The following is a 24,168-nucleotide window of genomic DNA, read 5'->3' as shown; positions in this document are numbered from 1 at the left end:
TTGCATCACGGTTTTCGCATTGGTTCGTTCTATCAACAGTTTGTTTACTTTCAAATATCGACAATATTTTCGTTCTTCACTACTAATCGCCTCCTTAATGGTAGTTAACTTAGTAAAAGAGTTTGTACAGTTTCTTGAAGTAGCGCCTATGGAAGACACATAATAAGTCATATCAAAAAATTATTTGGAAAATTCAAATAATTAATCATTTTATCCCTCAGTGTACAGTACATAAGCTACAGTTTTCAAAATGAATACTATAGTATTTATTCAGTAGTCTGTAAGCATCTGTGTTAGCATCTTATTAGTCTTGGTTACTGATTAATCACTCAGCAAACTACAATTGGGATCAACAGGATTGTACTGACATGTTTTGCTGATGGATATGTCAATTACTTTAAAAGATGTCACATATAGTAGACTGTAAGTGGTAGCTCTATAAAGTACAGCCCAGATGTTTGTAGGTACCACAAATTCACCCTGAAACTTTTTTTTCAGATTTCTGTATACTATAAATAGTTACAAATTCAATAGATCTATCGATGAACTTTCAACTTTATGTGCAGAATTTGTGCTAGAGAGGAATGGACATTCATGTCCCTTTATGAAAATTTGCATGCTGTTTTAAAACCATATATGATTTTTAAGGACTACCATACTAGAGAGAGGGAAACATATCCATAATACAAAATGTGTTTCTTATGGCTACTGAGTAGTAAAATGCAGCATGTTCCAGAACTAGTTCTTTTTGGATTCAGATAATGTTAGACTATGCACATTGGAAATGTATTCCTTTTCCCAAGTCTTCCTCTCTTTTTCAAGTAAGCAAAAGGACTGTAACTTCTATAGTTATGGCAAAGGAAGTGCAAATTAACTGAAAATCAGCTAGGTAAACATACGTCAGTAAAAGCCCATTGAGAATAATGGGTGTTCTTTTAACTACTCAAAGGGAGTATAGAGCAAACAAGGGTCAGATCAACAAGCTCATTCAAAAATCAGTGAAAAGCTCTCCCTTGATTTCAGCAGCCTTGTAGTAATATATGTATAATATATATGTGTATATATGTATGTGTATATATATGTATGTATATATGTGTATATATAATAGATATTTATATATGTATAATATATATGTGTATATATGTATGTGTATATATATGTATGTATGTATATATGTATATATGTGTGTATATATATAATACATATTTATATATGTATAACATATATGTAATATATCAGAAGAAAGATATCAAGTTCCCTTTCAGGAAGGATCTGGAACTTCACACATGTATGAAAAAGATTAAAGGTTTATCAAATGGGGAGAAAAGAACACAGAAAATACACATTAGCTTAACCAGTCCAAAAATCAGATGTTTGAGACATTCTGGATCTCCCAGTTGCACACACAGAAGTCAAACTAGTAACAATTCAAAACAAAGCATTTTCAAGCAAACTGTAGCAGTTGTGAGCTGATGCTTACACAGTTCATCTATGCACTGATGTTGAGGTGGATGACTGGGGAAAGTAAACCTTACCCACTGTGCCACCCTGAAGTCAATTACCTTCCAAACTTCAGGTACCTGTCTTACTGAAGCAGCAAACAACCACATACTCACGCCTGTAATGTTAACAACAACTTCAGTCTGCGAGGTTCATTGTATAGAAAAATAAACTGGGGGGATGGGGAAAGAGATTTACAGGAACGGGGTGTGTCTCAAAAAGTGTGAATTAAACAGTGCTCCTCATCAGGCAAGTGAAACATTTTACAATACACTTTCCCCTTTAGGTGCCCTCCTCTTCTGTTACTAGGTGGAAACAATTTAGCAACCATCTCATTAACTGAGGATCAGGTTCCTCTGTGCTTCCTTCCTGCTCATTCCTTTTCCCACTTACATACGCAACATGCAGCTGTGGTGCACAGCTTTTTAAAGGCTTTAAAATATAAGTGCTAGGAATAGAAGTTCCACTCTGAATCGTTTCCAGCCCTAACACTTCTGATTTTAAGTTTACAACAATTTAGCTATAGCTGCAGGAGCACTAATCATGATGAATTTATGTGTTCTTCATTATATGAGCCGCTTCACTTCAAAGGCTGAGGGCACGTCTGCTATTCCCCCTTCCCCCTGCACTCATGCAACCCCACACACTCTGTTCCCTTTACAAGTGAATTTTCCGAAGTACCTTGGAGTACACGTGTAGCTGCACTGTCTTAAAATGTGTCTACGTTACCGAGGTGCAGGGTAGGATTAACATTGAACTTCTGGAGTAATTGGAAGAGGTCAACAGATTAAGCCCCTTTCCTCAAAGCAGCTTCTTTTAAAACTGGCATTATACCAGCTTTTGCACAGATGCATCTCAAATTTCACGAGCACATTATATATTTATGTATGTCTTCACATATCTATGCATACACATACGTATGTATGTATATACACACATATAAAATAATCCACATTGTGCCTGGTACTATTCTGTTCCAGAGGAAGCAAAGGTAAAAGTGGAAAGGAGTAACAATTAAAACTTGGTTCTCTTGGATAGATGTTACATCTAACTCACAAACCAGAAGTTTCCACTGGAAACATAAAAACCAGAGTGCTCTGTAGTCTGTCAGTTCTCACATGAGCTGGGAGTCTCAGGGGCCTCTGTAGTAGCCATTGAACCTGACCTCCACCCAGGTAGGGTCATTTTAAATTTGACTCTTGGCACACACCCAAGAAAGGAAGGCATTCAGAGGCAATTTGCTTTTGTCAGAGCTCTGCTTTGTTGTCATTTGGGGAAAATGTAACCTAAATCAGGAGGAAGATAAAGAAGGCACTGAAACTTCCTTTTTTTGTAAAGCAAGCATAGTAGATGGGCAAATGTCAGCAGTGGGAGGAGAAAGAGGAAATAAGAAGCTGGGAGAGATGTAGGAAGTGGAGGAAGATGATGGGGATGGGAATAAAAGAGCATAGCAAGAAGAGGACCAGAGATGGGAAAGGGACACCACCAGTAGCAAAGCAAGTACAAAATACCCCATAGGCCTATATTCTTCTTCCCTGTGAATATCCTATGACCCAGCGGTCCTTGCAGCATTGTACTCATTTCCCCATAAAAGAAGGAACTGAAAAACACTCCCTCACTCAAGATGTCCAGGACTGGTTTCTGTAATTCTCTCCTCCTGCCCCATTGTGACAATTGGGTTGCTCGGAAGCAGTATACCACTCCAGAGTGGTCTACCTTCCCGTGCTTTTTACTGAGGTCTGACAGTCTCTGTGGATATATGAATTCATCCTCCCCTGCCTGTTCTCACTGTCTCTTTTTCATGTGCACTCTAGAGAGGGGGTTAGAGATGTTGTAAGCAGACAGCAAACTGAGGTGAAGAGCTAAAGACAGATGTGCCTCACCCGTCATTTCTGTCAGGGAAAAGAGGATAGGAAAATTCATCCTGCAGTGAATGGAGCAATTCACACCTCTCAGATCTGTTGTTTCAAGCTATATTTATGTCTCAAGCCATATTCATCTTCATCTTGTATTCTCACTCAGCTCAGGACATCTGACTGTGATGAATAGGTCATTTCACACCTTTCTGAAAAGTCTCATGTTTAAAGGTCAGTTTCTTCTAAGTGCTATATAATCCCCATGCTTATCTAACTGCCTTGAAATCTGGCACGGTTACTGCAGGTGGCGAGTAGAATTATTGATCTAAATTAGAGGTCATTTGAGTCAAGAATTCCCAAGATACCTCCTGTTTTAAAAAAACAGCATTCCTTACATTGACCGATTGTACCAATGTTTCCTTAGTGCACACATCTAGAGTAAACCTGTGGCCAAAGAGTCTCAAATGCTTAACATTTACCCTAGCAAATGAAAGGCATCAGCTGTCTCCTTGGTATTCAGAATTCCGATGTTTTTTAAAATTTCAGCTCCGCACATGCAGTGAATTAAACACTTCAAGGAGTTCCTGACCCTTGGAGTAGGTCTGAACATCTCCTTCTACTCCTAAATAAAACGTGGGAAAACCTTTTCCTTAAGAGGAGGAGGTTAATAATCCTTCTTCCTGCACTTAGTAAGTGCTCAGAAGTTAGACAGGAATTGCAGTTAGTCCGTTTTGAAAATTAAGAAAAATAGGAAAAGAAAAAGTAGTCACACCTCTGGAAATAGTTCAAAAGAGGTAGGAGAAAGGGGACAGGTTAAACTATATGTTTCCTCTCATGTGCATGTCACCATGATTATCATAGAATGGTTTGGATTGGAAGGGACCTTAAAGATCATCTAGTTCCAACCTCCCTGCTGGGGGCAGGGACACCTTCCACTAGCCCAGGTTGCTCAAAGCCCCGTCCAACCTGGCCTTGAACCCTGCCAGGGAGGGCAGGGGGCACCCACAACTTCTCTGGGCAACCTGTTCCAGTGTCTCACCACCCACACAGGAAAGAATTTCTTCCTTATATCTAATCCAAATCTACCCTCTTTCAGTTTAAAAATGCTATGCCTCATCCTATCCTTACACTCTCAGGCACGGAGTCCCTCCCCACCTTTCCCGTAGCCCCTTTAAGTACTGGGAGGCTGCTCTAAGGTCTCCCTGGAGCCTTCTCTTCTCCAGGCTGAACACCCCCAACTCTCTCAGCCTGTCCTCAAAGGGGAGGTGCTCCAGCCCCCACCATCATCTTCGTGGCCTCCTCTGGACTCAGTTGAGTAGGTCCGTGTTCTTCTGATGCTGGGAGCCCCAAAGCTGGACACAGCACTGCGAGGGGCTCTCACAAGAGTGGAGTAGAGGGGGAGATTCCCCTCCCTCCACCTGCTGGCCACGCTGCTCTGGATGCAGCCCAGGACACGGTTGGCTTTCTGGGCTGTGAGCGTACAGTGCTGGCTCATACCAAGTTTTCCATCCACCAATACCTGCAAGTCCTTCTCCACAGGGCTGCTTTCTACCCACTCCTTGCCCAGCCTGTATTTGTGCTTGGGATTGCCCTGACCCATGTGCAGGACCTTGCACTTGGCCTTGTTGAACTCCATAAAGTTTGCACGGTCCCACCTCTCCAGCCTGTCCAGGTCCCTCTGGATGGCACAGCCCTTCCCTCCAGCGTGTCGACCGCACCACACAGCTTGGTGTCATTGGAGAACTTGCTGAGGGTGCGCTCAGTCCTACTGTCTATGTCACCAAAATAGATGTTAAACAGCGCTAGTCCCAGCACAGACCCTGAGGAACGGCACTTGTCACGGCTTCCCACTCAGAGTGTGACCATCCAGCCAACTCCTTATCCCCCAAGTAGTCCATCCATCAAATCCATTTCTCTTCAATTTTGAAACAAAAACATCATGCAGGACAGTGCAAAATGCTTTGCACAAGTCCAGGTTGATTACTGTTGAGATGCTGAGACACAGACCATATCCGTGAATCTTTTCATTGGTGTTATCAGCAGCAGCACTCTCAAAGGATTCCACTGTAGGACCATAATCCCCATTTATGTTTCCAAGCACATACAGAAAAGAAGGAACATTTAGGAATCACCAGATTCCTATAAATAGATGCTTTTTACCTGCTTTTTACTGCTCAGTCTGGCACACCAAACAAGTTTGCTGACTTTTTGCATTGCAACATTTGCAATAGGGGCTTTAAGCAACCTGGGCTAGTGGAAGGTGTCCCTGCCCATGGCAGAGGGTTGGAACTAGATGATCTTTAAGGTCCCTTCCAACCCAAACTATTCTATGAACATCACTGGAAAGAAGTTGCTTTGCTTCAAGTTGTATGCAACCTGCTTAGCACAGCATCAAAATGAGGCATGGATGAACGTCCTGCCTAAATCCTTAAAGGACTTTCACGTTCCTTTTTGCTTTCCACCACAAAAAGAAAGGGCTGATCTCAACAAAAGTGACTGTAGTAGAATCCATGTCAAGAAAATCACAACTCTCCTAAGATACTCCAGCTCATGTCTCCACAATTTCTTTGTGAGGTGGAGAGCAGTGTACATATAGTGAGTAAATGGGAGGGTCTGCAGGTGTTTCTTTCCAACTAATGCACCTTAGGTTTATATTTTCCATGTGCTGGAAGCTGCGATACTATCAAGCAATCAGTGATTTAATTAAGGTATTTTTCAGTGAAATTCTGCCATTACTATTTTGTCATTTCCCTTCATTTCTCAAGGGTTGACATTTTTCAGCACTGAGAAACTATTCATTTAATTCTCTAAGTAACTTCAAAACTGAACCACATATAATTTTACAAACAACTGTGCATTAGTGAATAAAAGCAAAGTTACCATGGAATGTGTATGGAAACATATTTGACCTCCATTAGAATGCCAAAGGTGTTTGCAATAGTCAGTGTTTTAAAACTGAATGCCAGATGAATTCACAATAATATGACATAACAGAATACTATTGGAAACGTCTGCCCCAAAAGCGTGTATACAGTCACATACTTGCATATAAATTACGCAGAAATTCAGCTTAAATGATGCTAATAAAACAGAACATAAACTCTGACAAAAAAAGACATAAAGCAGTAATTGAAAGGGCAATGAGGTAATCTGATGAACTAATAGCTACAGATATAAAACTAAATTAAGATTCTGGCGATTCATTCAAAGACCAACTGTTCCTTGAATTTTATCTTCTTATTTAGATACTGCCCATAAAAAAAAAAAAAAAAAAAAAAAAAAAAAAAAAAAAAAAAAAAAAAAAAAACAAAAAACCTGCGTTCAAAATTAACCACGAGCAACAAGCCATTAAGTAATTGATCTGTGGATGGCAAAGCAGCACTCTCATAAGGTACCAGAGAACATCAGGTAAATGCCATATTAAATGAAATGAAGCCCGAGTAATAAGTCAACATGAAACAACTTTGAAATTAAGATTAAGCGTCAAGACTGTAAGAGCAGGTCAGAAGATAATTATTCCCTTTCAAAGGCTTAAAACTTATAGGAAAACTGGGTTTATCTGTGCTATCACAGTACATTTGTTATAGGAAGGCAAGTAAAGATGAGTTCCAACAGATCATCATGAACAGTTGTAACATAATTATTTGCAAATGGAAAGTCACCTGGTACTTCAGTATTTCATGGGGGGCAGGACACCTGAAAATGGACACGTAAGACAGAGAAAAGAGTGCAAGTGGAAAAAACACTCTCTCTACAGTCTTTAATACAAAGTGATTCTGGTTCTCAATATCCAAAAAATATGTGGGGTTGAGAGGAGGGGGAGGGAGGTGCTACTGAAATTCCTTCCTCAAATGAAATGAAAAGAGGAGGCATCTGACAATGCTCCTATTAAAAACAAACAAACAAACAAACAAAAAACAACCAAAACCACACCAAAAAATTGACTGACTGATAATTGTTACACATTTGTTGACGGAGTGTCATACAGGCCAAGTATCAAAAGGATAGTGTGACTTTTCCTGAGTCCTTGACAACAGTAGATATACTGCCTCTTCTGCTCATCTCCCAGAGTACAAGGTGTTGCTGAAGCCACCTTTGGGTAGCTTGACATAGATTAGTTCTTTTTTTATGTTGTATCAATTTATCCTCTCCAGTAAATGGAAGAGCATTCCACAGAAATAATGCCTTCTCAAGCAGAATAAGGAAGATAACTAAGCTATTTTAATCTCACAAATAAAGGGCTCCTCAGTTTCCTCTTAAATAATTTTTAATTAATGTATTTAATAGGATGATTCCCATGTAGAATACTAAGCACATAATCTTTTGATTTCAGAAGGACTGACCCAGGAAGAATTTGGGGCACAGAGCACCACAATACGGAACCAGCAGTTGTGGAGTAGCATCAAGAGGAAATCCCTTGGATACAGCAACTTTCAGTGAAAACTGTAAAATCCCAGTCACAGCAAAAGCAAACAGTGCTCCAAGCATTTTATTTCCAGGAGTTACATTCATCCGGGAAAGCAGAAAGCACTGGTTGTGTCAGTGAAATTCTAGTTAATGGTTAAAAATAAGTTAAAATGGTTTCTGAAAACTGAAATCTGTGGTCTGGCTTCTTGCTAATTCACGCTATAGTCTGTGTGCAAAAGTCAGTATTTTTAACATGTTAAGTGTTCTCAATACATTTTTTTTTAAATAAAGAATCTCAAAAGAGTAAAGTAAAATTTTCACATGATGAGAGCTTCTTATACATGACTATTCGCATTAACAGAATAAATGTAATTTCTTCCCTTTTAATTAACTTACCGTTTTGACAATATGTCAATAAGTTCTTTTCTGTTCTGGACTCTGAGTGTATTAGTTTTGTATCTGGAATCCTTACTAACTTCAGGCAAATTCAGGATCTAAGTAAAAATAAAGGTGAGTAAGAAATGTGCTTGACAGGAGATACTTAAATAGCTAAGGAAACTCATTACCTATTTAAGACAGTTTTCAAAAAATCCCTATTTCTCGTTAATCTTTTAATACAGATTAGGAAATTAAGAAAAAAATAATTCCTCCTGGTTAATGCTACATAACAAGTACAGAAAAAGACATAAATTAAACTGAAGATCCAAATCTTTGTTGATAGATTTCACCATTAGCTAGCAGAAGTTCTTATTGTAGAACACTAAAAGGTTTGTAAATTATTACTGAGGTTGGGGAGATTTGTGGGATTATCCTGCACTAAGTTATATGTCAAAGAATAAGATATATGACTGTACTTCATATGCTAGACTGAAAAAAGCTATGTCTAAGAATATTTCTTTCCACTTCAGTCATTTCTGTCAAAAAGGGAAAAAAAAAAAAAAAAAGTGTTTTTCTACTGAAATGTCAGACTTTTTCTTTATGATTTTTTCCAAAAGAATTAATACAGAAAATTGGTGGTATAACCTCTAAGAAAGGAGAAATAGATCTTCTACATGTAACTCCCACCTGGCACATTAGAAATTTAACCCTCATGCAAAGACAATGTGAGTTATACTAGCATATAAAGGGAATTAAATGTGAAGAATGAGTCTTAGAATTTTGTAGAAGCATTTATCAGACAGCGTAGCTGTTTGGACAATCAATACTTACTATATAATTTATCTATTCATGCCACAAGGTATTTATATAGAGCATAAATAAGCAGAATGAGTTGTGCTTTCCAAAGTTAATAAAAAATATCCCAATAACATCAGCTACAGAGCTGATAACAATAACAGAGCTACAGATAATAAGATTACAAAGAAAGAGAGGGTCACATATTCTTCGTATATTTTTACTCACTAACACACATTCAAGATCACTTTTTCTTATGATGAGTCTTATAATCATTCTAAACACGCTGCATTTTTTACAGGGCCATTTCCAAGAAGGCTTACAAAAATCCAGTACTGGCTCAAAGCTGAAGTCCCTATAGCCCATCATCCTATCTCTGCCTGTGGCTGAGTGCTGATGCTTAGGAAAAGCTTAACAGGGCCAGTACATGTGATACTTCCTTAACATTTATCCAAATAAATCTTTAGATTAGGGCATTTCTGAGTTGGAGCTGTCTTCTATGTATTGGCAAATCCTCAACGGCTTTTTGTTTTATTAACATGTTCAGTCGCTCCTTGAATCCATATACCTATGTATTGCCACGTACAACGGATACATAGATTGGTGTCGATCTCTCTGATATTTGCCTCAAACCTAAAATTTAACTAATTCCTCCAGATTGGTTCAGACCAAGGCCACTATCATTGAATGTCTCCTCACTTTGCTGGAATGAATAAGGATATGGCTTCTCTTCCAAGTGAATAGCTGCTGATGACATAAAACCATCATCAAAACAGATATATACTTTCAACAGATATTTAGAAATATTCAAACCAGATAGTCACCTTTGACGTAATTGTCACTTGCAGCAAAAAAAAAACTAAGCATGGAAAGCAAGGCATCAGTAAGTTATGTTAGAACAATATCCATAGTACGTAACTTCTGCAGATTTTTATCTGCAAGGTGACATAAAGCATGAACCTAGCATCTTCCATCAACACTTAATGTGCAACATATTTTCTTTTTCTTCTAGGTTTACACAATCTAGTTTATGAAAATCACAACACATCATAATTTAGCTTTAGAAAACGTTCTTCTTTTCCTATATGAAAGTTTAACAATAACATCGGTATCCCCTTAAAATTATCCCCTCTTTTTAATACTGCTGTTTTTGAGTTACAAGTCAGTGCTTTAGAGAAAAAAAAAATCATGCAAGGTTGTTCAAAGTAAATGATATTGAATACTTATTTATGAGAGTTTAAAAAAAAAAACAAAATAAAACAGGAAATTAATCAGAAAACTATGGTTCCATTTGATGAGTTACATGAAAAATGATCATATGGAGTTGCTCACTCCACTGTTTTAATTAACGTTACTGACTTCAGCTTTAACTTAATGTCCATCTGTTGTAAAGCTGCGTGTCTATATATGTTCTTCTCAATTTTTTTGTGACTAACAAATGCACATTTGAGAAGTTATTCATTAATGTGCCATTCATCTTTCTGCATCACGCTGCCAATGTTATTTTCTATATTTCACTGTGACCACTTGGAATGAAACTGCTCTTCTCTGCTTCTAGGCCTCCTTCAAGCTCTAAGATGCACATCCAGAGTTTATGCTGAGTTTTGTTCCCCGACAGTAGCAAACCTCTTTGTACTCTCCTTTGCTGTATGCAAAAGCTCAATCTTCTGAAGATTCTTGCTCAGTATTCCTATTTAGACCGAGGCAGCCACACATCAGGATGTGCTTTTGTAACACTTGACCACTGTGAAATGCACTTCAGCCAGCAGTGTTACAGTTTTTCTGCAATTATCCAAGTCCCCAAACAAGCTAGAGTTCGTTCTCACTGATTTTGAAAATATCACAGTGAATTATTCTAGTTTTTTTTCTTTCTGCTTGCCTGAAAAGACATGGTTGAAGCAGAATGTTTGCAATTGTTTACAGCTTGAGCCAGCTGTTACATCTCTAGAGGATGTGTCTTTGGGGCAACAGCTTCCACGCAGCCTGCATTTTTAGCACCAGCTCATCTCAGAAAGGTTCTCTAATAGCAATTCCAATGTTTGAATTAGTGGTCTCTGTATTTACTAAAGGTTCACTAGGGTGTTGCGGGCCTTCCTGTAATAAAGTCCTCTTCCTTTATTGGCTCTCCCCCTTCATGGTGTTTTAAGTTCCAAATCACCTTCGACTTAGCACAGAGCATAGCTCTAATGGGTTTCACAGCATTCCACTGACTTCCACAGCGCTCCATTTCTGGGCAATATAACAGTCCAAATCCATATCTACAATAACTCGATAAGGGTAAAAAGACCATTGTTTTTAAAAACAAATATAACTGGTTTATAGAAAAAAAATCTAACCATTACCCAAAACTTGAACTATTTTTTCTGGGTTTTTAATTCTTTTGAAATGCAAGCAATCACCACTTTTCTATGTTCTGTAACTCCTGCTTTCAATTCTAGAAATACCAGAACACTTTTACAAGGATAAAACAAAAATCTACCAGCCTGCAGACTAGGGCCAATATTAATCACACTGAATTTTAGTCCTACAGACTCTGAGGTAACACAAGCTGTAGAAACATTGCCTCATCTTCTGGGGTACCATTCACTCCTTAGTGATTTCAGAGGGAGTATGTAGCAACAAGTCACACCATAAGTCTCTCAGCTGCACCCTAAAGTAAGGTGGATGCATGGTCTGAATTTTTAAGTGCCTTCTAGCTCATACCATGGTGTCAGAACCTACTGAGACAGATCTGCTCTGCCTTACTCAAGGATGCCAGGATGACCAGCGTCTCGTACGTAATTCTTTACTTCAGGTGATAAAGCTGGGACTTTCTGGAAATATTTCCTTTATGAGACAATGAGTCTTTGATAAAAGTGAGTTGTGGCACATAGACACTTATTCAGTCATTGGTTTTCATTCACATTAAGAATGTCCACACTTTAGTGGTTGGACACCTGTATGAAGAAAAGCCACTGAGCAAACTTTGAAGACATTAACTTGTTACTTAGAGAGAGCCAGTTCAAGCGAGTGAAACCAGACCCCTTCAGATAGTATGGTGGAGGTACATAACCCAAACTGCAAAAGAGAGAATCGCAACAGCACTGTCTTCTTACTACATATTCCAGTTACTAGTTGTGAATACCCATGGAAACATGAACTGTCTGACATGAACAAATGAAGGAAAATAATGCTCAATTTCCTGAGTGTTAAATATCCAAATTCCCAGAGAAAAACCACAATGGCAGGAAAAAGGTAGAACTCTCATTTTTAAAAATGCTGTCTAATGATATATTCAAAACTTCTTTTGTCCCAGATTACATATTATTGGGGTCTTTTGTTTGGAATGTTGCTACGCTTTATTTAGCACATTTTTTTTCCCTACAACCACTCCTTCTCTTTTAAAATGTATTCACAGTCCGGAGAAAAGCAATTCCAGGCATTAAATCAACAGGAAGAGTATGTAAAAGATCCAAAACTATTTTACAACTTTCCAAGCTACCCTCTGTGAAAACAGAATTGCCAGCGTCATCTTCCTTCAGTTCAAAATCATGAAAATACCAGATTTTGATCGCAACAGTCCTGTTTGAAGATTTGTTCTTCAATGTCATGTCTTTGCACCACACCAAAGTCAGCCCACAGTCCTGTAATATTTGTCTTCCAAGAAGTCCACAAGTTTCTCTGTGAGCACAGACCAGCACATACTACTACACACAGTAGGCTATGGATTAAAGCGGCACAAGAACCATCCGTCGCTTAGCTCTGCTTTGTTAATAGCTGTGCCTACCATGTATTTCATGGAAAAACAGTGTCACATTGCTTCCTGAAAAAGGCATCAGTGTGACTTCTATGACATTCACCATTCCAAAATTGTTAGCTTGTTCATTTTTTAGCTAATTATCTGTGCAGCTGCACAGACTTCAAAAGGGGTTCAGCACCCACCAGTTTGGGAATGGGGATGTTCTGAATGCAGGGGCAAAGCATGGAACACATATCAGCCCCCTAAACCACCAGCCAGAACCGCAGGGTTAGAATTCATACTTGCTACTTATTTTCACAAAAAAAGGGGGAATTAAGAAGCAATCAGTAATTATTTTCCTAGTCAGAATGGAAACTATTACACATTTCTGTACTGTTGCCTAACACACCATTACCTTGCACACAGTGACAAACTGCTGATCATTTCCAGCTCCCACCACGATGTAGCCATCCTTGGTCTTAAAAGCCTGGAAGAACAAAGAGAGGTGATAAGCTGTAACTAAACTATACAATATTGGCATATCTTTTAAGTGAAAAACTTTGTAAATAATGTTCAAATGACTTCCTTAATTATTTCCATTCAGATCTAACCTCTGGTTCTCAAAAAGTGGCTCAAAGTCATCCATTAAAGATGGACGCAGGCCTTTTGATTTTTCCAAAGTTCTAGAGTTTTTCTAGAGTTAAGAAGTTATCTTGGTTAATAGTTTATTTGCGGAAAATGTGTCTTGAGGCATCCTGAAACTTTGCAGATGTGTCCCACACTCACAAGGCCTGAGAAGGATTTACCAGGATAACACTTACTTGCCAGGAGTTATTTATTCAGCTTCACTCTTAGCCTGACAGAGCAGACAGCTGCACTGAGGTGTCACAGACCCTGACCAAATATGCAAAATAAATAATTGCCAAATAGCAATGACAAGTTAGGGACTCTCATGGGGATTAAAGGGATAAACTGCATCTTTCCAGCTCTTCAGCTGGAGATTAAGCTACCTCCTTGGTCAGTGGTCTCAAGATCGAGCTCCTGGAGAAATGGGACTTCTTTTCTGGCTTTGAGGATTTCTTTTTTTCTTTTGGCTTCATTACAGTGGCCTTACTGGCACATGGTGAACAGAACTTACATGTTTATGGTGAACAGAACATTTAACTGGGTAGGATGTAACAGCTTTCATTTCAGTCTAAATCATCTCCACTCTGATTTTCACTGGATAAAAGAAAATCTGTCATTGGCATCACCTGCTATTTTTACCATCATGTCAGGGCATCTTCTAACACTGGATAATGCAGACAGATTCTCCTTTCCTCCACACCTCTCCCTTATATAAGGGTGTTTAACTGCAGTTGCAATCATATGTGTTACCACCGCAGTTTTTGCAAGCATTTGAGAAAAATTCTTTCCGTATGAATTTGCCTTCAGTGCAAGAGGCCAGCACAGGTGAGTGCTCTAACAGTGACAAGACCTTGTGCTACTGTCTTGTAGAGAGCAAACTCCATCTTCCATTCTCAGAAATCAATTTTTTTATAAGCTATCACATGTCCTGCTCTAAAGGTATGAATTCTTATTATAAATTTTGGTAAAATAACACACATATATAAGCCCTGGTATGGGAACGCTTTAATAATAAAAAGTCTCCTCATGTCACTGTGGCTTATTCTTCTTCTTCACAAAGAGGAATATGCCATTCCAACTTGCAGTCTTTCATACAGCTACAACTACATCCACACTAAGAGTCTTTTACCATCTGGTATAGTCAAAGATTTAAAATTATATGTGGAAAATTATGTCCACTGGAAAATTATGTCCACTGAAATACAAGTAGCTGCACATCATAGTTAGGATATCACTTGTTTGCTCTCACTATGTTTAATTTCCTGGTAAATAGCATTGGTCAGTGATAAAGTTTACAAATGTATTTTTCACACATTTAATTAAGCACTTCAGTCTAAGTTTCTTAGCAAGAAAAGATGAAATTCAGCAAACGTTTAGTCCCAAGCATGCAAAAAAGTCCCACTGACTTGACCCCAATACAGTAAAAGTCTAGAAGCATGCATAATGCCAAGGTACTGCATACTCACGCTGAGGAAAGCAATGAGCACAGAAAAAAATGGGGAAAAGAATTCCGAAAAGAAAGTTGTAGATGAATGCATAAACATTTTTTAGATATATCTCCTCATGCAGATATCTGTCTAAAACATAGAGCCTGGTCTAAGAATATGTAAGACGCTTCCCCACTCCCCCCAAATAAATGGCTTTTAAGTAGTAATAGTTATGAACTAAAGTAGTAATCGTTATGAACTAAAACTGTCAGTATAAACTTACTAACTTTAGTTACAAACAAGATCTGTTTTCTGAACATCCTGCCCAAATCCTGACCTGTCTTTGTTGATGCTCCGAATTCTAAAATCAACCACACACATTTCAGACAAATTATGGGTTAAATGCTACACATATCTGTGTGCATATGTAACACAATATAGTTTTTATTGGTACGACCACCTACTACTTCCAGTAAACACAAATTAGAAATTCTTTTACGCATTCTATTAAACTTTTTGTCTGTAGTGCAAAGCCTACAATCTATGTCATATGTACTTATATACAGATCCCCTTCCTCTGCACCCCAAAATATATTTAAATTGGTAGTATGGGCAAATCTTACAGAGTTTACTATTTTTCAGCAACTTCTGTTGAGACTTGCATCTCTGTAAGAAGACTGCAATCACCCAATAGCTGCACACCACTATGAAACACGCATCTGTACCCGTGGGCTGCCCATGCAAGCATGGAAGTCACTCTAAATTTAAGAGCCTGGCTATTAGCATGTGTGCTTCAGTTGCTTTGAGGAATGTGTGGGAAAACTGATTATTCTTAATTGCATTCTATGTCTAAAAAGCTAAAACAACAATCATGTCATCCTTACACAACAAAAACGGTATCACAATAAATGCAGCAGTGTCTTTTTCCATGAAGCTTAACTCAAATGTCTTCGGCTGCTATTTTAAGCTTCCCATTACAAACCAGCTGATTATTTGCCAGTCATTGCTGCTGATAAAGCAGAAACTTCCAAATGTTATTAGCACAATATTGATGCCAAGATTTAAGGGTGATAACAATGGTTTTATTCATCACTCATAAATGTACGCACACTACAGGTTACCACAGGTTACTGTCTGGTCACAGAAAGCTTCACAATCTTATTATACAAAGGACAGTAAGGGCAAAGTGCAGACAGATTTTAATGAGATTTTGTTTTGATAAACTGCTGTCCATCACATCCAATTATTTCACATTAGCACAATAAAAGGGACTACACACACAAGGCAAAAGTCTTTTTTCCCTTCCGCTTTTTCTGAAGAATGAGGCTTTCTGATAAGATTCCTGAGAGCATGAGCATGATTTAACCTGCTCCTCCCATATGGTATCCTGAGCAACAGGACGTCACTTGGTGAAGACAAGAAACAAAAAACAGGCAAAAAAAATTAGTCCGCATTTTATTCATGGAAAAGACAGAGCATCCAAAGGTGTAGCTTTTCAGTATGGTGTAAAAAGCTTGGGGTTTTTTAAGAAGATAATCTGTAAATCCACACTGAACAATACATAGTACGTGACTTCAATATATGCATGTTCAAAGCCAGATCTCAAGGTCCAGTGTGCATGCACGAGCACCTCCCACTGACTTAACAGATGTTCCAGGACCTCATTAAGACTCCGCACTTTTCTGAATTTGATCCTAGAACACTCTGTACACCTAAGATACTTTGCATACTGAAACATTTTAACCTCCCTAAAAGCACGGAACATAAACTCTATCCATCTTCAGAAACGTTTTAAGTGGTTTACAAGTATTGTCCAAAAAATGCTATATAGACTATACAATGAAACTGCAGGACAAATTTAACCTTTGTTTATTATCAAAGACTTGCTGAGATAATGTGAAGCCAAACTAGCCAGTCTTTCCACTGCTCTAAGTCAACAGCCTTTCAAAATTTGCCAGCTTTGATGGTGCCAATGAAAGACTGTCAATCTCTTGAATTTATTTGCCTGCTTTATGAATTTTAAGTCTATATAAGCTATGTCAATCATCATCAATCATACATAAAATTTTTGCATATGTTTCAATTCGCATGTTGATAGCACAAACAAAACTTTAGAATGTAAGGGACCAATTAAAAGATAAGCCGATTCCAAGAAAATGATCAAAAGTCCAGATCAGTTTCACTATTTGAATGCAAAGCACAGAAATCAAAACAACCAGAACATCTGTTGCTGAGTATGGTGATGCTTTACTCCCCTCCATCAGGTATTTATACACATTCGTAAGATCTCCTCAAGCCTTCTCTCCACTCCTCCAGGATAAACAGTCCCAGCTCTTTCAGCTTCTTCTCGTATGAGAGGTGCTCCAAGGCCTTAATTATTTTCATGGCTCTGCGCTGGACCTGCTCCAGTATGAGCATGTCCTCGTCCTACAAACCCCAGAGGTGGACCCAGTTGTGGACCCATAACTGGATCCACTGGCTTCATCCTCACTGGTGCTGAGCAGAGGGGAAGGATCAGCTCCCTCAACCTTCTGGCAATGCTCCTCCTAATACAGACCAGACACTTTCTTTGTCACAGAGGCACACTGCTGGCTCATGTTCCATTTTTTGTCCACCAGGACCTCCAGGTCCTTTTGTACAAAGCTGCTTTCCAGCCCCCAGTCTGTACTTACACACGAGGTTACTCCCTACCGGGTGCAGGACTTTGTATCTCCCTTTGTTGAATTTTATTGGGTTCCTGTTGGCCCATTTCTCCAGCCTGTCAAGGTCCCTTTGAATGGCAGTACAACCACCTGGTGTATCAGTCACTCTTCCCAGTTTAGTATATTCTGCAAACTTTCTGAGGGTATACTCTGTCCATCATCCAGGTCAGCAACGACTATGTTAAACAGTACTGGCTCCGTGTACCCCTGAGGTTACTACTAGTGATTGGTCTCTAGCTGGACCTCACGCCACTGATTACAACTCTTTGAGCACAACAGGTCAGCCAGTTTTCATTCCACCTCAAAAATCTAAATCTAAATCAGCACTGTTGAGGGAGGGCACAGTGACAGCACTTCATGGTCTAGTCTCAAAAGCTACGGGCAGATCAAATCCGACACATGCTGAAATATAGCCTCCATTATTCACCATAAAGGTCATCACCATCATTAAGTAGCTTCCCAGTGCCACAAGGACTGTCAAGGTCAAACGCAAAGGATGCAGGTGCCATCCAGGCAGAAAGTAGATGTCACTTCTTCAGAGGTTTCTCAGGAAGAAGAATTTGGAGGCCAAACAATACTTGGAGATAGCAACAGAACAAATCATTGGGTTTTCAGAACTGCAGGATTATTCCATATTTAGGAGAGTTTAATAGCTTTAATTATCTCAACAAGCTACTGATTACTGTCATTACCAGTTACCATATTGGCCCCTTTATTGATAATGGCAGTCAATGGTTGAAATACATGAAAGCTTTCAGGCCTCCATTTGGAGGAAGATTTGCCCTACATCAGGATTGGTAAAAGGGTTGCGTTACTCGTCCTCAAGAGATTTTTATTTTTTTTTTTATCTGATGTTCCTATGTGAATAACAGTTGGAATCTGTAAAGATACTTATAATCCCTTTGCACTAGGAAGAGCTGATGCTAGATACCAGTATTTTGCAGGAGAGCACTGCCTTTTCATTTGTGAAGTTGAATAGTAGCATCTCTAACAGCATCCAGTGATGGATCTTGAGGGTAACAGTTGAGGGCTTGCAGACAGTCACTATGTGTTGGTGAGTTCTGGAACAGGGCTTAAAGGGTAGTAACTTTCGAATGCCTTCTAACTGCTGTTGGTTTGACAGAGCAACCAACAGGCTGATTGCTCATACTGGCATCATGAAGCAGCTTGCTTAAGATTTTGGACAGATGCCATCCTTTTATAAAGGCTAGTTACAGTATTTCTGTAAGGTATGTGTTTGTGAGCACAACAGGGAGCGCTCTCTGACAGCATTAAGGGAGAACACTTCTCTGAGCTCCTTCCCAAGGTTGGCATAGGAGCAAGCAGCTTTGTATGAAGGCTGAATAAATCTTTGGGAACAGCTGGGGACAGTGCAGAACAAACACACCTACCTAAGGAGTCTGTAAACATAAAAAGAGAAAAAGCTAAACCAGTATTTTCAAACAAAAACATATCACCAACATTTTTTCCGAGAATAATTTTCATATGCCACTCCTTCCTCTCCCCTCCATCTTCCCACTTACAGCAGTCTCTCCTCACTTACAGAATCAGCGAATAATTAATCACTAAACCACTACTTAGGTCTCCATTTATGTACTTAAAGTACTTCCCTGGTATTAATGGGTGAGCTCAAAGAGAAAAGCTGGTCTCTTGCAGGCTTGGAACCACAGAAAAATCACAATGTTACTTTTAATTTATTGCATAATTTGTCTTCAATTACACTTTGAAGTTTCCAGTGTGATATTTGATTTAATGCAAAGGTCATTTAAGGACGAGCATTCTCTAGTCTTAGTGTAGATTAAAGGCTGCAATTAAGAACGTGATGCATTCAGAATTTGACTGACCTGTACACAGTCTCTCTTCTCCTGTCAATCAAATGTATCTACAGCATATGTTGATTTTTTTCTGTCTCCAACCCCATCAAACTCTGGTTCCCAAATACATTAGAGAGTAGGAGATCCTGCATTTTGCTTCAGACGTGGAACAGTTACACTCCTTCCAGATGGGATAAACCTGGCACATCATTTCTCTACCTTTACACATTGGGTCTAATAAAACGGCACAGAACCACAGAGTAGCCACATTCTTTTTTCTTTCAAGGGAAGGGCACAATCCTTTCATAACAACTTAATATTTAATTACTGTAACAAATGGGAACAAGACCAAAAAAGTTTGGTCAGTGGTAGTTCTGAGCAATACATATAAATCACAAAGACCACACACTTTGAAACTATTTGCCTACTTTGCACTCTCTTCCAGTGAAAGCAAACAGTAAAAATAAAAAATGTAAATTTCATGGACTGGATTAATGTATGCTGAACGTTCTCACTGAGCAAACTGAAGAAGGGCATTCCACACAAAGATTTCACTTTTTCCCTCTGGCCTTCTCAACCCACACTACTTGTCTCTCTCCTCAATGCCATATTGCAGGACGTGCTGTCCTACAACTTCACAGCTATGGCAGTCTACCAGACAGATGAGTATTAAGAAAATCTCCAATAACTCTCTTGCAGAGAATAGAAATTTGACTGGATGCCACAAGCTTGTGGGAAAGGTGTTTATGGTAAGGCTGGGAATGATTACTTTGGTCTCTGAGATGAGGCAGAACACCGGCACTGATATCAAAGAAAGTACACTGTAGACTACCAGCCAGGGAGACCATTCACTTCTACAGAAGCCACGATCCATTAGACAGTTTTTCTGATCAACCTTCAAGTTCCATATACGTGTGAGTGCAGAAACCATCATCTTGCCCAACTGGAGCATAGCAGATGAAAACAATTAAGTGTGCTCTGAATTCACCTTACTGAAAGAGGCAGCAAAGTTACACAAAATCACAGCATCAAACAGGGACGTCAACATTAGGCATTATAGTGTCTTACTCTCAATGCTCACTCAAGCAGCAGGACATCCTCATTCTGCACTACAGGCCACGTCCAGTGGTTGCCTAATGTGGGAAGTATAAACTGCTGGGAACAGACTGCAACCAAGGCCTCTCCAATCCCAGCTCATGGTCCTAAGAAATAGGTTGGAGACAGGATCCCTCTCTCACTTACTCATCGTCTGGTCATATGATACCTGCACTGCTCAATTCCCAACTGACTAGATGCAATACATAGATTTGTAATCTGAAAGTATCAGTTGGGCACACTATTTACCAAAAAGACTTTTATAGCTGTTACTACATATTCAACAGTGTGATGAAGGTTAACTTTGGATTGTATACCCTTATTTCTAAAGATGACACTTCTATTCGTCTCAAAGAATATATGCTGCAAGGAAATGAAACCATTTTCTTTGTTGTCTAATGTGAATGCAATATATGTCTAGTCTCACCACCCAAAAAGCCATTTTAAAACTCCTGGAAGAGCAGTGAACAGCTTTAAAGTGGGAAACTTGTCACTTTCCCAAATTTCTAAAATTTTAAATACCTAAACTATACCTCAATTAAAAATAAATTCTCTGGTATTGTAAACTGGCACTAAAACTGTTCCTCGCTGTTGAAAAATAAAATATCAGGCACAGAATCACATTCTTCATTGCCACATTAGTTTTCCGTTAGTTTTTCAACAATGAAATTACACACACACACAGACACGCACGCACAAAATAAATAAACTTTAATCACAGTATCACACTGGAGCCAGTGTAATTAATGTTGTGTCAGCATTTCCATTTAAGCCACTATTTTCAAGAGGTTTATAGCACAGCCATAAAATTTCAGTTAGGTTGAAATTAAGCAAACAAGGTCTTATACAGCAAGCAACATTTAAGTATATATACAGACAGCAGCCAGTTACTACTTATATGGGAATTAAAATAGACGCTTACTGATTTTAAAGGGCACTGCAGAGCTATTTTTTAAACAATATTTTTCTCAACATTTATAATAATCTCTCAAAAGCCTGAGTTCAAGCTATGTTTCCTTACTCTTTTTCCTTCTCACACAATAGTTCACACACAATTTCTTCCAATTTTGGGATTGTAAGCATTGGGTTTTTTGTTTCACTTTTAAAGTAAAAGAATGCAATGAAAACATTTCTTCTGAAAAACAACACACGTGACCACAGTCTGATCCTGATACAGGCCTCCAGGCATTACTGAAGCGGCAATGACAAACAGTTCTTACACCTTCCAAAAATCATAAGATATAGCTGTCTGGAAAATCTGAGTACTCAAACACGATGTTTTAACAGTTCTATTTAGAATTTAATTCTGTTAGGTCCTATTTCTGTTTTCAGTAGAAATGATCAGAGCAGGATTTGTGTCATTATTTCTGTCCCTTTCCCCTCTCTGATCCTTGGCTTCAGGTGATGTAGTGGTACAATTTCCAAAGGTGGGCTTTGTAATACTGCCTACCTTTTTGGTAACTCATACTGAGCCAATCACCCTGGTATTTCAAGCTCCAGACAGATGACCCAGTGCAAGTAAACTAGAACTTGGACTGGGCAGGCAGTGCTATTAACTTAAAGGTCTCAATAACTGAATGTCCTGCTATAAAGAAGGCTCTTCAAAAAGCTGAGTGGAATCATTTGTGAGTTTCTCTGACAACCAGCCAACCAAGAAGAGCAAGGGACCAAATGAGCACCGATGCTGACGAAAATCAGCAAAAACACCAAGGAGGACGTAACAATCACAGGGAGGGGGCAAAATTGGCTGCATTTCATAATTGGGCATTTACACAACTTAAAATAAACAGCACTCATATTTGAAATCTGCCATTTTGCTGCAGAACAGGATGGACAAAGGCAGGAGAAAGTCCACTCCATTCCGCCAATGTGCCTTTGCCCTGTTTTGGAGATTTTTCAATTAATATCCCTCTTGAACAGTATGTGATCCTATGTAGATACCATTCAGTAGACACAGTATGGTGAACTAAGGATGGATTTCAAATATTTCAACCTTGACTCTTCAGCATCCTTGATTTGTGGTTTTAAGCCAGACTCATTAAGGTTTATTGCACGTAGTTTGTTTTGGTTTAAAACACTACTTTATCTCTAATCAAGGATTTAAAAATTGAACTGGCCAGACATCCAGGATGCACACTATTTAAAGTCCTGGATTTAGGCAAAAAAAAAAAAAATCAGTGGTTTGGGTTTTAAAAAAAAAAAAAAAAAGAAAAATAATGCTTGATGAGTAGAACATTTATATGTCTAAAAAAGTCAGAAGTCCCTTTCCTCTTCATTTTCCTGTAAATTTCTATTATGTTTCCTTAAAGCTATAAAATTCAGACTTCTGTTTTTCTGTAATATTCTTTTTTTATCGTTCCCCATTAGTCTGAGAAATATTGAAATGTAATATCACGTTGCTGCAATTACACTCTTTTACCTACCTCAAATTTAACATCATTCCAGTTGTTAAAATTTGAAAATCACTACAATTAGAAATTAAAACATTGCACCTTTTGCCAACTTAAAGCTGTGCTGGCCAATATTTAACCAATTTTTCATTCAAGCAATAAGTCAAATTATCTACTGAGAAAGAGCTGAGGAAATCTGCATGGCAGTAGCTACTATTTTTAACAAAGATATTTACATCTATGGCTAGTAGAGTGCTTTTGCATAATAAACACAACTATCCTTTACAAAAACTTGTTTTGGAGAATCAACACAGTGTAAGTGTGCTTCTATTATCACAGTCTAACATCTACATCAGAATTTATTCACGTTTGCACAAAATCATCAGCTTGCACCCCTCGCCCCCCCCCCTACAACAAGTGATCTAACAAAGCAACCTTAAGCTACCAAGAAGAATGTAAAATCAACTGAGACAAGTGGGACATGGTTGTTCACTGGACTTCAGCTTCCAAATTAAAATGGAGGTCCTATAGAATAAGATTTGTATTGTTTTCACATACAAAGAAAACCCTGGTTTTCAAATATATAAGACAGGATGACAGCCTTTCCCTCCCCTCATGGAAGTTTAAAGCCCACTCAAAATATTTTTGGTGTTAAAACCTGATGAAACGGGAAAAATAACAGGAAGTCTATGGTGGCATATGACTGCCTACTCTGAGTGTTCTAGCATTTCAAGGTTTAAACTAGGCAATTTGTTTTCCTCTACAAGAGACTCCGCAGAAGTACCAAGGCCAGCTCGGGCTAACTGCCTTCACATTTACCCTGGTTTTCAACAGACTGCAGAATACGAGCTGGGCCCCATCTTCCAAACAGTCTTTCTTGAGCTGCTACAAGCACAATGATACTTGTAAAATGCAATACACAATTAACACACTACTAACAGTACCCAGGCTGGGACCTAGGGGTATTTCAGTAATACCTATCGGGACAGCAGCATACATCCCTTTGTACAGCAGCGGTCACCTCCTGCTTGGATGCTTCTGAAAACCTCGTGCCGCTAGCCTGCTGTTGACATCAAGAATCATGAACTTAGACAGCAAGGAGAAGGGAATCAAGATTTCCACTGGTCATTACTACGTCTACACTGTTAAAATGTCACCTACAATAAACAGTTTGCAAACAGACAGTTTCAGGAGGCAGATAGGTTTTCTCTTTCCCTTCTCACATCAGTTAGCAGAATGTAAACTTAAAGATCAGAAAGCAGCTATGTCACAAATGTGTGTTAAAACAAGGGTTGCATAGGAGGTGCAAAAGGCACAGGCGTTTAGGCAAAAGGAAGGAAAAAGCATTATTATTATTATTATTATTATGTACCTGGGATCATGTTTGCTCCCACCCATAGAACAACAGAAGTAGCAAATAGTAAGAGGGCTTGAATATTTTCCTGGACAACAATTCTAT

General features: G+C 38.7%; 1 protein-coding gene across 1 annotated transcript in view; it reads right to left on the bottom strand.

Moving 5' to 3' along the window:
* SUGCT (succinyl-CoA:glutarate-CoA transferase) overlaps nucleotides 1–24,168 on the bottom strand; it is a 330,401-nt gene that overhangs the window by 193,617 nt on the left and 112,616 nt on the right. Inside the window, exons 9-10 of the mRNA XM_026843996.1 lie at nucleotides 13,070–13,141; nucleotides 8,160–8,257 (exon numbers count right to left, since the gene is read on the bottom strand). Of these exons, the coding sequence (XP_026699797.1) occupies nucleotides 8,160–8,257; nucleotides 13,070–13,141 (170 nt within the window). The remainder of the gene's footprint in view (nucleotides 1–8,159; nucleotides 8,258–13,069; nucleotides 13,142–24,168) is intronic.

The sequence above is a fragment of the Athene cunicularia genome, assembly GCF_003259725.1.
Source record: "Athene cunicularia isolate RWA chromosome 2 unlocalized genomic scaffold, athCun1 chr2_part2, whole genome shotgun sequence".
Taxonomy (NCBI): Eukaryota; Metazoa; Chordata; class Aves; order Strigiformes; family Strigidae; genus Athene; species Athene cunicularia.
The sequence above is the reverse complement of the archived record's forward strand: the minus strand, read 5'-3'. Positions and strand labels throughout refer to the sequence as shown.